This window comes from Neopelma chrysocephalum, unplaced genomic scaffold (assembly GCF_003984885.1).
Source record: "Neopelma chrysocephalum unplaced genomic scaffold, ASM398488v2 Primary Assembly neopelma1_45, whole genome shotgun sequence".
Classification (NCBI taxonomy): domain Eukaryota; kingdom Metazoa; phylum Chordata; class Aves; order Passeriformes; family Pipridae; genus Neopelma; species Neopelma chrysocephalum.
The window spans coordinates 3,991,297-4,006,158 of NW_020897704.1; the positions used below are offsets into that span (position 1 = coordinate 3,991,297).

At 40.2% G+C, this 14,862-nt stretch overlaps 1 protein-coding gene across 8 annotated transcripts in view; it reads left to right on the forward strand.

The window, feature by feature from the left end:
• LOC113965585 (plexin-B2-like) overlaps positions 1-14,616 on the forward strand; it is a 176,119-nt gene extending 161,503 nt beyond the window's left edge. For 6 of the 8 annotated variants that reach the window (XM_027679200.1, XM_027679201.1, XM_027679203.1 and 3 more), the window contains one exon: positions 12,970-14,609. In XM_027679200.1, the coding sequence (XP_027535001.1) occupies positions 12,970-14,089 (1,120 nt within the window). In that variant the 3' untranslated portion in view covers positions 14,090-14,609. Of the gene's footprint in view, positions 1-12,969 lie in introns of all 8 variants that reach the window. The other 2 variants (XM_027679206.1, XM_027679208.1) reach the window with 1 other exon arrangement.
• The last annotated feature ends 246 nt before the right edge of the window (positions 14,617-14,862 follow it).

A 14,862-nucleotide genomic window follows, 5' to 3' on the forward strand; every position in this document is an offset into this window, starting at 1 on the left:
GTAGCTGGCCCTTATTTGCTCTGCTAACTTGTATATCTAAATGCACTTACCAGTGAGAAGAAAAATGTTCCCACCAGCTGCCAAGCAGCCTTGCAGTGACCTCTCCACCCTGGTACAAACACACAGAAGAAACTCATCTTGTTACAACCAGAATAACACTGTGCTCTACAGCAGCAGTTTTGGTGGAGACCTATTTTCTGTTTGTTAGCGTTGGCTGTTTCACAGGGCATACTTTTGCATTTATGCAAACATCAAAACACAATGAGGTCAGGAAGTGGGATCACCATAGCCTGGACTGTGTGTGAGGCAAGTGCTGTATCCAACTTGTCCTGCAGTTCCTTGGTAAGAAAGTAGTAACAGTTTGAATGGCTTTACTCGTGGGTTTGCATCTTTTGTCATGTGTTTTTTCCTAGGGATGCCTTGGCAGCACCTATTTAAGCAATAGGTTAAAGATGCACTGTGCTGCCAGACGCGTGAGAAATGCTGCTCCTTTGTTTGGAGATGGTTAGCCCAGCTCATCAGTTAAGGGCAGAGGGTTTAGAGTTACCAGTTCTTGGGAAGAGTCAATTCTGAGTGTTAGAAAACCAAAACCAGATGCTCTATTTACAGCACGAACTGTGCTGGTTATTCTTTTTCTTTAAAGATATGTTTCTGAGTCTTGCAGTTGTTCTAGGTTAACATATTATTTGAGAATGGTTTGATCACAATATCGATAAGCAGATAAATAAATCCCCCAACCAGTGGCTTGTCATTGGTAGGAGTACGCTCTACTGGGGGGTCTGCTTTCTGTTGCTATTTATTTCCATGCATCTCAAATTTCATCCTCTGATCTTTAGGAGCATGACTTGTGGTTCTTGAAAGCCTTTAAGAAGACAGGAGAAAATTGTAAAGCTGTGACCAGTAATTATAGGGACAAATTCTAGGACTTAGACCTATGGTTTCTTTGAGGGCAGAGAGGAAAGAATCATGCATGTATGTACACTTACTGGACTGCAGCATTTCCAAGTAAAAATTGCACTCTGCAGGGGTGGGGAGGCCTGTTCGGTGCTTAAATGAAACTCTAAAGAAAAATGGAGAGAGACTTTTTACCAGAGCCTGTTGTGACAGAAGGGGCAATGCTTTTAAACTGAAAGAGGGTAGGTTTGGATTGGGCATAAGAATGAAATTCTTTGTGATGAGAGCGGTGAGACACTGGAATAGGTTGCCCAGAGAAGTTGTGGATGCCCCATCTGTGGAAGTGTTCAAGGACAGGTTGGATGGGGCTTTGAGCAGCCTGGTCTATTGGAAGGTGTCTCTGACCATAGCAAGGGGGTTGGACTAGATGATCTTTAAGATCCCTTCTGTCTCAAACCATTCTATGATTCTTTGTAAGTTTATGCATTACCTAAATCCTCCTAGACCCCTCAAAGCAGGCCATGAACAGCTCCTGGCCCAGGTGACAAGTTCAACTGGAGCAGGTTCTGAGCCCACCTGTCACAATTGACTGATTTTATTAATTATTGTCATGTGTGTGTTAGAGCTGTGTTGTGGAGATTGTAGTGTTTGTGTTCAGCATGAATGTTTGAATGAGGGCTTGCAACTTTAAAGGAAGGACCTCTGTTTTGGAGGGATTAGGCAGCAACTGGTGTGAAATATCCAGCAATAGATTTTCATCACTCATTGTATCATGCTTCTTTTTTAAAATAAAGCGTTCCTGTGTTGGCCAGTTCTGAAATGAGGAAAACATATTTTATGCATCCATAAAAAGATGATTTTACAGTGCTTTTGCTGACAGGCCCTTACGTAGACAGGCACAGGTAGGTGCTCCTGTCGGGTTTGTGCAAATTACTGATTAACTGGCCATATAAATTTGGAGTGAAATATAATGAACAGAAGTGCGCACAGAGTCTGTCAGGCAGTTTGGATCAGTGCAAGCCAACACTGTTCTGTTAGAGCCAGGGACACTCTATTCATTCAGATGAGCATCATGCGTTTATTAAAACAAAACAAAAACCACCAGGAAAAGCTAAACACAAGTCAAAATGCTACAATTCTTTTTTTTGCCTGCGGCAGCCAAAAGCTACAATACATAAATGAATAAGTGCAATCAAATGCAACTTGGTAACATACAGTCTGTTCTCTGTTTGCATCTCAGTCCTTAACCCTTTATAGTGTGTTTTCGCATGTTCAATTTCCTGCAAGCACTCTTTCTTGTGGATTCTATTTCACTCATCTTCCCTTAAAAATGCCTTACCAAGTATTTACCATGTGCCCTTTCTTGCTATGCTTCTCTTCTGCTTCTCCAAGCTGTTTCTGTCCTGTTGTCGTGTATATCCCCATCTTCTCCCACTTCCATTTCCCAGCTGCAGGAGTTATCTGTCTGTGAGCAGAAGCAGTCCCTCCAGTTTGTTGTTTCTTCTGGGCTACTTCACCTGCACCATATACCACTATCTCTTCTTGGCTTCCTGAGGCAGAACACCAATTCAGCCAGCACCATCTCTTCTGCACATACGTTCCCTCCTCCTCCCCAAGCTGGAGTGAAAATTGAGTGTGTAGTATCAGCAGGTGCCATAAAGTTAAGCATGTTTTCCTTGTTTCTGAAAAAGCATGAGGAAACAAAAGAGAAGGAAAAAGCAGACAAGAAACAAAAGAGGTGCTTACAGGTAAGGTTTGAAAAGAGATAGGAAGTCAGTGAGGTAGTGAATATGTCTGAGCTCCCCATTGAAGTCTGAAAATCACCCAAGGTTCCTGTTCCTTTTTTCCCCCCACCTCCTGCTTTGTCATCAGAGACTTTCCACAAGAGTATCCAAGCTGTTGTAGCACCAACTGTAGGAGAGGAAAACTTGGAGGCTGTGCCTAAGAAAAGAAAGGGGGGGGGAGGAGCTGTAAGAAGATGAGAAAAGATATGAAAGGCAAGAAAAATAAAAGAGCTTTTTAAAAACTGTCACGAACATTAATTTGAAGGGCAGAGACAAAAAAACTTCACTTTAATCTCAGAGCAATCAAAATGAGCAACACCATAATGGACATACAAATGGTCCAAATGAAAGTTTAAAGAATTCCAAGAAAGACAAACCAGACAAACCCCTGTGATTTATCTTCAGTAGCAGAAGCCAGAAAAATTCTCTATTTCTCATCTATGTGTTTCTTGGCTCCCGACAATCAATAAACTTTCCATTTCAAGAATTTTCCCTGTCCTCCACTGCCTCTCTCTCTTTGTGGCTTGCATTATCAGCTGCCTAAGTACAATATATATTATAGTACTCCATTGAGTGCATTTGACAGCTTCCCATTTTCATACAGCTTCTGTCCCACCTCTCAGAAGTCTTGGATAAATCTCTGGCACAGACAGAAAAATACATGAAAATTAAGAATGCAGGAATCTGTTAAACCCACATACAAAAACAAAATCAGGAGAAACAGAAGAATAAGAAGACAGCACGATGACGAGACAGGGAATCACACAGCAAACACTACCAAATGAGAGGTAGAATTGGAAGGAAAGGATTTTGTTGCATGAGGCTTTATTAATTACTTGCCATATTTGCATTTCATTGATTTATGGGTTTAAATTTATTTATCCCACAGATTTATGGGCTAAATTTCATACAGCTTTATCACTGCAGTTTATACATGATTCTTCTATTAAGTCCTATAACATTATAATATAACAGGAAGACAAAAGTGTTGGCTCTTCCTTGTGCCAAAATTCCGTTTAGCTTTAAAAGTCTGTGTGCTGTGCTACACAGTCATACCATAGCAAGGAAATCCCTGGCTGTTTCCAGCTCTCCACTCGCTGTGCTCAAGTCAGCAAGGGGTACATACAGGTTCAAGCTGCTGACACAGTGGGCTGGAGCTGCTGCAAAAGGCTGCAGCTGCACTGGACATCCAGTGTGTGGATTGGTGCTCCTGCTTTGAGGTGGAGAGTGAGACAGATTGCCTGCCTGTGACCTCCCAAGGCCTTTTTTTGCAGTTTGTAGGGAAAGTAAATCTTCACACAAGCTGAAAGTGTCCTTTTGATTTGAATATTTTTTTTACTTGTGATAAATGATTAATTACAAGGAAGAACTGGTTCTGGCAAGGAAGGAGCTGGAATACTTTGTGTTTGTTTCTACATGGTCATGCTCAGATTCCCCCACACTGGAAGAAAATTCGCCTCCTTTCTTGCTTCTTCCAGGGGAAGTCTGAAACCAGTCCTTGAAGATGACCTTAGCACTGAAAACAAGCAATTCGTTGTTGTAGCGTGGAGCTGGTGACACAGAGTCTCCTTTTACTATCAGTATAAATGCATTTTTTTCCTTGTGCTGTAATACCCTTATTAGTGCAAGGAAAGCCAGCGAATTAAAGCTATCCTAACTCCCTGGGTTTTTCTTCCCATGCTCCAGACTCTCATTTTCTGCAGATCTCTCAGCTAAAAGAAAATAAATTCTTTTCCTGGGTTATGGAAGGCATAAAATAACCCATGGCTTGCATGGAGCTGGTCGGTGTGCATGGGCTATCCCTGCTTTCTGCCGGGCTTCTAGAGCCACCTTGCACAGCAGTTGCTGCAGGGAGTCATCCCCCTTCAAAACTCAGACAGCTGTGGCAGGTGTTTACACTTGGGGCCAAATTATATTTGGCCATTTGCAGGATCAGGTACCATGAAAGTGTCTGTAAGGGACTTCGGGAGTGTTCAGAGTGGCCTGTGGTCCTGTCCTGCAGACTGATTCAGCTGGCTGTTGGTCCATACAACATCATTTGGCTTAGTGCTCAATGAGATTGAAAATAAAATTAAAACCTAAATTTTTGTTAGTTAAGTGACCTCATGGTTTTAACAGAACCACAAAGCAGGTCAAAGAGGAGATTCTGTGGGTTCAGATTCCTGACAAGTCAGCTGCTTGCTATTAAACGCGTCACTCAGCTGCTTTTCTTGCAGATCAACTACATCTTTGTAACATTGAGAAAGCAAGTCCTCATTAAAATGAGTGCTTCATTTCTACTGAGAGAATGCAAAAAGATGGAGGAATGAATGTAGAAGCCCAAAGTGAAAGGGAGATGTGGTCCAGGAAGGCATGAATGCAGGTCTGCTTCTGCAGTGTTTCTCTTCCCTGTGTGTGCTCCTGCTCGCATTAGCGGGACTGGATTGCAACCTCCTTATTTGGGATGATAATATGAACACTTGTCTTCATAATAAAAATTAGGATTCAAAGAGACCTTTCTGGCATAAATTACCCTTGTCTCAGAGTGGTTTGTAATCTGTAATTGTTGGTAGTGAATGCTGTCAAATGAAGTCTCTCCACAGAAGCTATCTTTATTGACTTTTTTATTTAAGCTGCTTGACACTGTGAACTCTTGAAAATAATTTCACTTTAAAGGATTTTTGTTTCAATTTCTAAGAGCAGCAAAAAACCCCTATCCTTGGACTACGGCAGAATCCATGGTGTAAAAGATTTTCAAAACCAAAATACTGCTAGGTCTAGCTGGTATAAACCAGGGAATTCATTAGAGTTCAGCTTTGTGTAGCATGTTTCTGCTTTGAAGAGTGCATATAAATCTGCAAAGTGCTACTCTTCTTTTTTTGTTTACCTGCTGATGTTGCAGAGACAGCACATTATTGAAAGTTCTGGAGTGCAATTGCAAAATCTGTAAGTATGCATTTTCTGAGTCTCATTACCTGTTGTTAATGCTCTTTTGAGCGACTCCTAGTTGAAAAATTAAGACTCATGTGGCTCCATCTTGCTCTAAATTTGGATCTAGATCAGAATATTAAATACTTTGGAGTTCAGGTGTGCATGGATGAAAGGTTTTTATTCAGACTACTAATAGTGCTATTAATTTAGCTTGAAGCTAATAACTTAATTATTAATATGAACTCTGGATTTGCTAGCTGTTTGCCTCTCTTAAACTTTTGACACAACCCTGCCCGTTTTGCACCAAGTTCGTGAGAGTCCTTGGCATGGGCGTGCTGGGATGCTGGTGGATACAGGACCTACTGTAAAAAGCAGTTGTGCTCCTTAGCTGTTAATTCAATCCCAATGCCTGGACAAACCTTTTCTCTGTTTGGGTGGATGGCTCATTTGTATGTGGCAATACTGTTTTACTGTTAATTGCCAGGGATAGTAGAGGTGGATGAGATACCTTGTTTAATCTCCCCCCCTAACCCTTTGAAGACCGTGAGACATGAGAAGTGTTGGTGATCTTTGGTAAATGATTGGCGGTACAGGTTGTCAAAACTCATCTTTTTTCTTTGTATGAAGGTTCATAGGGATGACTTTTAAGCAAAAGTCGAAAAAAGTCCTTAAAATTCTGTTTGGCTCATGCAACACTGCCTTATCCTTTCAAATACATCCCTTTGCCCTTGAGCTTCCAGCTTACCTGGCTGTGGGATGCCTCGGTGTCCACTTGGGTTAATGGGCTATCTTAGGGAGTGGTTATCTGAGCTTTTTTTGCTGATGATACCTCAGAACTTACGAAAGATTAAAGTCTTCAGAGTGATGAAATATCTTGTTGCCTGTGCTCGTATCCCAAGGAAGACATCCAGGGCACGCTCTCCTCTCCCAGATGCTGGTGGCCTCTGCTGATGCTGCAGGTACAAGAGATAGGTTTATTCCTCTTTGGACCAGAGTATGGCTCTTTCTTGCCAGTTGAAACCATGGTATAGGTATATTGGGTTTGCATAGCAAGGTGTTGGTAGTGGGGCACTACAGGGGTGGCATCTGTGAGAAGCTGCCAGATGCTTCCCCGATGTCCAACAAGGCCAATGCCAGCTGGCTCCAGGACAGACCTGTGACTGGCCAAGGCCAAGCCCACCAGCAATGATGGTAGTGCCTCTGGGATAACAGATTTAAGAAGGGTAAAAAAACCACTGTGCAACAGAAGCCAGGATAGAGGAGTAAAAAAATATGAGGGAAACAACTCTGCAGACACCAAGGTCAGTGAAGGTGGGGGAAGAGCGGCTCAAGGTGCTGGAGCCCATGGTGCAGACCATGATGAGGCAGCTGTGCCCCTGTAGCTCATGGAGGTCCACAGTGGAGCAGAGATCCATCTGCAGCCCATGGAGTAGCCCCACACAAGAGCAGGTGAACACCCAAAGGAGGCTGTGACTCTGTGGAAAGCTCACACCGGAGCAGGCTCTGGTAGGACCTGTGGGCCTGTGAAGATAGGAGTCCACGCTGGAACAGGTTTGCTGGCAGTACTTTTTACCCCACAGGGGACCCATGCTGGAGCAGTTCATAAAGAACTGCAGTGGGAAGGACTCACATTGGAGAAGTCCATGGAGGACAGTCTCCTGAGGGAGGGACCTCATGCTGGAGCAGGGGAAGAGTGTAATGAGGAAGGAGTGGCAGAGAAAACGTGTGATGAACTGACCACGCCTCCCATTCTCCATCTCCCTGCACTGCTTGTGGAGAGAAGGTAGAGAACTCAGGAGTAAAGTTGAGCCCAGGAAAAAGGGAGTGTGTGGGGAAAATCTTTTTTGAAGTTTGGTTTTATTTCTCATTATCATACTCTGATTTTGACTGGCAATAAATTAAAGTAATTTCCCCATGTTGCAGCTGTTTGACCTGTCACAGTAATTGATGAGTAATCTCAGCCCCTGAGCCTTTCATCGTATTTTTCTCATTCTGTTTAGCCAAGGAGGGGAGTGACAGAATGGTTTGGTGGGCACTGCGGCTCATTCTTGCCAGATGAAGCCATGGTATAGGAAACCCTGGTTTTCAGTAACCTAAATTTGTGGTTCCATATGTCTTCCATTTGTTTTGCCCAGGGATTGCAGAAAAACACTAACAGAATGCACAGGATCTGAGGACATAACATTCATTATTTCCTTGGCAAATCCATGATTTTCAACCAGTCCTTGTAAAAGAAGATCCATGTCAATATGACTATTACACATACTAAAAAAAAGAAATCTTACATTATTAAAAATTACTCAAAAAAAAAAAAGAAAAACAATTGAGAATTTATCTTTTGAAAGCAAGCAAAACTTTTGTCTTCCACATCAGGAAAAGAATCAGTATTAAAAGTATTTGTCCATTTTTTGCCACTTTACCGGCAGTTTGACCAGATGGGATTGTTTGTCCGTGCGAAGACGCCCTATATATCTTAGCAAACTGTGTTTTGAGGAGAAGTGAAAGAGAAGGAAAATTACTCCTTTTGAGCAGTACAGGCTACCACAACATCTAATGAAGTGGATATTGGTTTCTCATTCCCCACAGCATGACCTCCCGCAGTTTACTGACACACAGGTCCCATTTGCTAACAGCAAACTGTCACAAATAAAGGGATGGACACCATCACAGCAATCACTATTCTCAGTGGTTCTACTAAACCAATTTTGGATGTATGGCATAGTGTATACCAAAGAAAGTTGTTGCTCTCTGTCAAAAACCTTTCTAGCATGTTGCCATGCTCTTAGAAAATGGGTTTGAATCCTGCAGAGTTGTTTCAGGTATTTCATTCTCTAAACCAGCGAGCTCCATTGTTCATTTGTTTTAGGAAATAGTAATAAAAGTTGGGACTGGGGAAGAGAGTGCTCACATTTACCTGCAGTTCTCACAGAAGTAGAAACTTTGAAATCCAGACTGAAAATCTGCTCATCCCCTGCTTCTCACACATTCTCCAGTTTCTGTTCTGAATTCCTTTGAGCTTAAAAATGAAAGCTGAATTCTTTTCAACCTGTGGAAAACCTATTGGAAGCTAAAAAGTTACTCAAAATGAGAGGAAAGAGAAATTTAATTCATCTTTCCCCAAATATCTATGCCATTTGGGTGCATTCTTTGGATTTTACCTTTTTGTGTTGCAATTTCTGAGTCTTTTTGCCAATTTTTTTCCACTTTGTCTTTTGGATCTTTTGGAAGATCACTGTCTCCCTGATTAGGGGAAAGTTTCAAGGAGAACACAGTTCTTTGTATTGCTTGCTGTTAAAGCATATTGTTATCTGCCTTGTTTGGCAGAAACACTTGTCTCTAGACCAGAATATATGTGGTTAGTGAAGAAATACTCTGCAAAAACACCATAGAAGCTAAACTGGTGAGATTATTCCTTCACTGAAAATTTTCTTGTCCATTGTTTTCAGGAATAACTCTTGTTTTAGTTCTCACTTATTCCATTTTCAGGCAAAATTTGGTACTATTTCACTTCAGCTGAAACAAATATAAGAAATTAATTAACATGAAGCTAAAGATATATTGAAAGCTAAAGTGACTGGGGATGGCTGAAAATTGAAGGTTCCTGTATATGGATCCAACAGATGATTGTGCAGTGAAGGAGGAAAACACCTGCCACATTCATGTCAGCACGCTGCTAGTGCTAATTTTTAGGGGTGTATATAATAATGTGAAGTCATTTTGAAGCTCACTTTGTGCTTGTAGATTGTAGATGCTCCTTTTTTCTGCATATCTTTTGAAGAATTGGCTGTTACTTAAGGTTATTGGTCTTGCTTGAGTAGAAAGATATAAAGTTATGGGTACTAACATTGAAATTGATCTAGCTGTGGGACAGAGCTCTGGTAGCTGTGTCATTCCAAGACAGTGTCACTTTATGGCAGTTCCCCTGTATGAAGAGTTCTCCTGGGTGCCCTGTGTTTCCTGCACATAGCTTCTAAAATTTCATATTTCTCATAAGCAGCTGCGTGGGGGACAAGAGGCAGGATGGCGACAAGACCTTGAGAGAGAGGAAAAAATTATATGGTCAAATGCTCTGTTGGTCTTCTTTTATCCTGAGTCTGCCAAGGCCTTAAAACTAAATGCAAATTGAGGGTAGAGAGTGTATGTCAGCTCTCAGGACCAAGGGTTGACTTTGAGTAAGCCACTCAGGCCTGTGTGTAAATACAGTATGTGATTAAAGCCATTGGAAATATATTTCCTGTGCAGAACATCATGGACTCCATACTGCAGCTCACGCTTCTTACTCCTTTTCTCTTGTGTTTCTGTGACTTGTTCATTTAAAACGAAAGTTTTTCACGGCAGGAAACTGTTCCATGATACATCCCCATAGCACCTAATTCAGTAGGGCATCTGTGTTGGTAGCGGCAATGTCATTCCTACCACATCAGCTGGTCATAGCAGGATTCTTCCAGCGGCTGTTTCCCAGTTCAGTTAAGATGAGGTGAAAATGGGATGTGGTTGTAGTGCTTCTTATTTCATTCTGTTTGCTTTTTTCTTTTCTTAAGCCTGCTATTTGAGAAATGAATGAGAGTTTAATTCTGAATCTTTCAGAGCATATTAAATTTTTGTTTACTGTTTGCTTTGAAGGGGAGGTGGAAAGTGAAACTAATAAATATAGAGAATGAGGAACTGTTACCTTGCATAGAGATCTGAGATAACCTGATGGTTTGGCATGAGACAGGGTGGCATGGAGTAAATAACTAAAACAAACAGACAACAAAAAAGATAAGGCGCAGTTAATGGAGAGTGCATGTAGTAGTTCTGAATAATTTAAGTCCAAAATTTTAAAAGTAAACAAGACAGAAAATAGTAGGGAGGAAACATTACCCATTTTTATGCAGACAGATTAATTACTCTTCTAAGAGTCTAGTTTAGAGGTGTGAAACATACTTTTCCTTAAATCCTGGCTCTGGCATGAACCAGCAAGACTCTTTGTCTTCACCTGTAGGACAAAGGCAGATGTATTGCAAGTGCAGTCTTTGTGTCCTGGCTGCCAATAATGGACAAAATGGTTTTTTTCAATCCACTGAATTAAGTTAACATGGAGGTGAACTGAATGTAGAAGTTTAGGTACAATAAATTACTTTTGATTAATTTGAGGGATATTGTGTAAATAGAGCTATTTATGGGGGGTTTTTTGTACTGAGAGCAGAGATTATAATAATCTAAAAATAATTACTTTGTGGGAAAAACATGAACAAATGAATCTCAATTCTTCTACGTTTGTTCCTTTGGCAATAGATAATAGAATTATAAAACTGTTATGAAACAACATTACAGTAGTATGTCAAACTGTTTTTTTATTTCATTGCAGAAAACAGTAAGGATAATATTTGAATCTAGATTACATGCATTATCACGTATCATTTAGCCATGGAGATGTAAGCTGGGATCAAAGCTTGTTTGGAAAATTGAAGTCCTTGGGACCATTAAGAAAAGAAGAGATGAATTCTGAAGAATTCTAGGTTCCTTAGAGCAGGTCTCGTGTTGTTGTAAAGAGATCCAACACTTCATTACATTGCAAAGCATATACTGAAGTCTACGTGTCTGAAGAAGGGATTATAACTCTTAGCTTTTTCTGGGTCACTGTCATAGGAGGTCAATCTATCATTGGAAAGTCAGGCTTCAGCTGTTGCGGATGAACTGTCTTGTCTTTGGCGTTATTTTAGTTACCTACCCATTTTGGGACATGATAGGAGCTTCAGCAAAACAAGATTGAAGTTAGCCTTCTATTTAGTCTTCATTATTGTCCTGAGTTACATTTAGCAGGGTTTTGGGGTTTTCAAATCACTCTGCTTTTAGGGAAGTTGTTCTCACCATTGCACAAGAATTTTCTCCATAGAGGAGCAAAACACAGTCAATACTGGAGATCAGGAATTGTCTTTCCACATTGCTGGCAATGTAAAGTTGGTTTGGGGAGCTGACAGATGGCTTGTGCTCACAAGAGTCCTTCCCTCCCATTAGAACTTTTGCATCCAGGTTGTTGATGTTTAATCTTAGTTATCCAGTATAAATGATGATTCAAGCATTGTCTTTCATATCCCACCAGAATCTATTACTCCAGCCAAAACAGAAGTTATGGCTGGCACAGGAGCATGGTTCCTTCTTTATTAATTTTTAAAGTTTTATTTTATTTTTTCAGTTTCTCATTTTGGTATTTTATGCTCTTTTCCTTCTCCTACAAGTCTTTTGCCTGTTAGATTGTTTTGTTAAATGTTTCTCCTGTCTTTTCTGTGTTTTTATTGTTTTCTTTCTATTCAGACTTTCAGATATTTTCAGATTTAACTTGACATTCCATATAAATTTACAGGTTCTTCACTCATCAGATCAAGGAATTCTATGGCTAGCTTTGAAAATTAAAGTGCAGTGGATCGTATTTATTTTTCAGTTCTTCCTCCAAATGCTGTTCATCCTTTCCCCCTAACATCGGTGTGTCCAAGTATACCACTTTTCATTTTCTGCTCTCAGAACTAAACACTTGGAGAAAATATTGACAAAATGTTCTGTGCTTAGGAAGCCAGCTGGGACTTGCTTCCTCATTTAAATTTTCAGATTAAAATGAGACCTCTGCTTACAAGTTTCAGAAGGTCTTTGTCTAATTCCAAACAGCCGGGTCATCTGCTTGGGAAGTAAAATAATGAAAAAAAAAAAAGGTAACAGAATCTTAATCCTAAAAAGTTCTTAAGTGATTTTCTTAAGACAGATTTGAAACTATTAAGTGGCAGTGCTCTGGTGAATGGAAGTGTTGGACTGTGGTACATACCAGCAGTCAAAGGCAATGTTGCATGTTAAGGTCTCTACCCTTTTTCTGCTTAACATTGATGAAGATCAAAGAGCATCAGCAGCCAGATTCAGATTTGCTTGTTCTCAGTGGAAGGTTTTTTTCCTTTCTGGGGAAAGTCCTGCAACACCAAATGTTTCAAACACTTTTATGTAAATCCCCCTCCCACGCCTTAAGGAGGAGCTACCCGAAACACTGGGATTCTCCAGCTTATTTTTAAAATTTCAGCAGTAAATATTGGCACAGTATGATGCTATCTGGAGAAGCACTACTACGTCTTGGCACTCTTATGTTGTTTCAAATTGGCTGTTGTTCTCATTGTGCTTTAGCACAGGATTGATTATCTAATTGGTTATATGATAATCATTTAGAGATATGACCTTGTTAAATCCTTTCCCAACAGATTAACTTGTTAAGCAATTAACAGGATTTGAAGCTACACCTGCACAAGAATAGGTTTATTTGTGTCTAAAGTCATGAGAGAAAAAAACTTCCATATTTCTCAGTTTTGTGTAAGTTGTATTTTTCAATATGTTTCATGGTATTGCTTTTTTCCCTTTTTAGGTATTACACAGAAATGGCTTTATGGATCTGGACACTGACCATTCTGAGCTGGTTTTGCGTTACCTTATCCAGAAATGAGGAACTGAAATTTTTTCAGAGTGCTACAGAGCTAAATCATCTAACAGTGGATAATGACACTGGGATAATCTATTTGGGAGTGGTAAATGCTTTGTATCAGCTTACAGAAAACCTGGAAGTAATAAGATCTGTAGAAACAGGTCCAAGAAAGGACAACAAAAAGTGCACACCTCCCATTGATGAAAATCAATGTAAGGAGGCCGTACTGACTGACAATTATAACAAATTACTGTTGCTGAACAAGGCGGATAATACAACTGTGGTATGTGGAAGCCTTTTTAAGGGAATCTGTGCCATCAGAGATCTGCAAAACATTAGCAATGAGAAGTATTACGTAGACACTAGTGGAGAAAAGTCCTTTGTAGCAAGCAACGATGAGAATGTATCAACTGTGGGACTGATCACTTCCTTGAATAACGACCAAGTGCTATTTGTTGGGAAAGGGAACGGACCTAATGATAATGGGATTATAATCAGCACTCGGCAGCTTTATGAAAGGGATGGGAAAGACATTTTTGAAATGTATACAGACTCAGCAGCTGTTAAGTCAGCTTTTCACTCATCAAGCACACAACAATTTGTGGCAGTCTTTGAGGATAAAAATTATGTTTATTTTATTTTCAATCAGAAAGAGAAACAACCTGTCAATAACCGCACACTGATTGCACGTCTGTGCAAAGATGATGCCCACTATTATTCCTACTTTGAAATGGACTTGGGTTGCAAAGATGATGATGGTGCCTATGACCACTGTCATTCTGCTTTCGTCACTACCCCAGGAAAAGAGCTGGCTGAGAGCATGGCTCAACAGAGACAACCTGTGGATACTCCCTCAGATGACAAAGTTCTTCTTGCACTCTTCAGCAAAGTAAACAAAGATGACGGCTCTCTGAAGTCCGCCTTGTGTGTGTTTTCCTTGCGGCAAATCAATGAAAAGATTGAAAAAAACCGAAATGATTGCTACACTAAAAAGAATACCAGCTCATTTTACAAACTTTTTGCAGCAGAAAACCCGTGTGCATTACATGGACTGGTAATATGAGTAATATCAATATTAGTTTTAGAATCTGTGTTAGAGTTACTGAAAAATATACAACTACATGTTTTGGTGTGACTTTGAGCTAAACTATAGTAAGATCAGATGACTGAAAACTCAATAGCTGGACTTACTATAGGAATGGAATGTGGTTGGGGGGCTGTGGAACAGGTCAAGCAAGAAGTGGCAATATAGTCTAAATTTTGAGTCTTTTAAAAAGGATTTGATGTTTTCTGAAAGATGAATGTGGCTTTCCTAAATGCACTTCTTTTAAAGGTTTCCTTCTGGTATGGAAGTTACTGAGTCAAGTGCAAGGATTTGTTACACCCATGGTCAGCTTCTGGATGATCACTATAGACAATTCTGGTTTCAGTTAATGTATTTATAGTAATTTTAAATGGTATTAAGAATATTTTAGATTATACTGTAATTTAATGTTGTTTTTCACTTGTATTTTCAAATTACTGAAATACCCAGATTTCTTATATTCAGGTGGTGTTCATATTTGCTGTGGCTCAAAATACTTCCATAGCATGATAGCCATCTTCTTTTTACGGCCTGTCATTATCTTGGCTATAAAGGTTTTGGAGGGTACTGTTACACCCCTCCAGATACTGTTCTTCAATTTATGACTGTCAGTCTCTGTTGGCTTTATGATGATTTTGCCCACATCACTCTACTCCCAAGCCCCACTTGTGCATGCCATTCATTACTGCAGCCAACCCTAAACTAGGCTGAGAAATTAAGTCATCTTAAAAATAACTCAGCAAGCTTTTAGG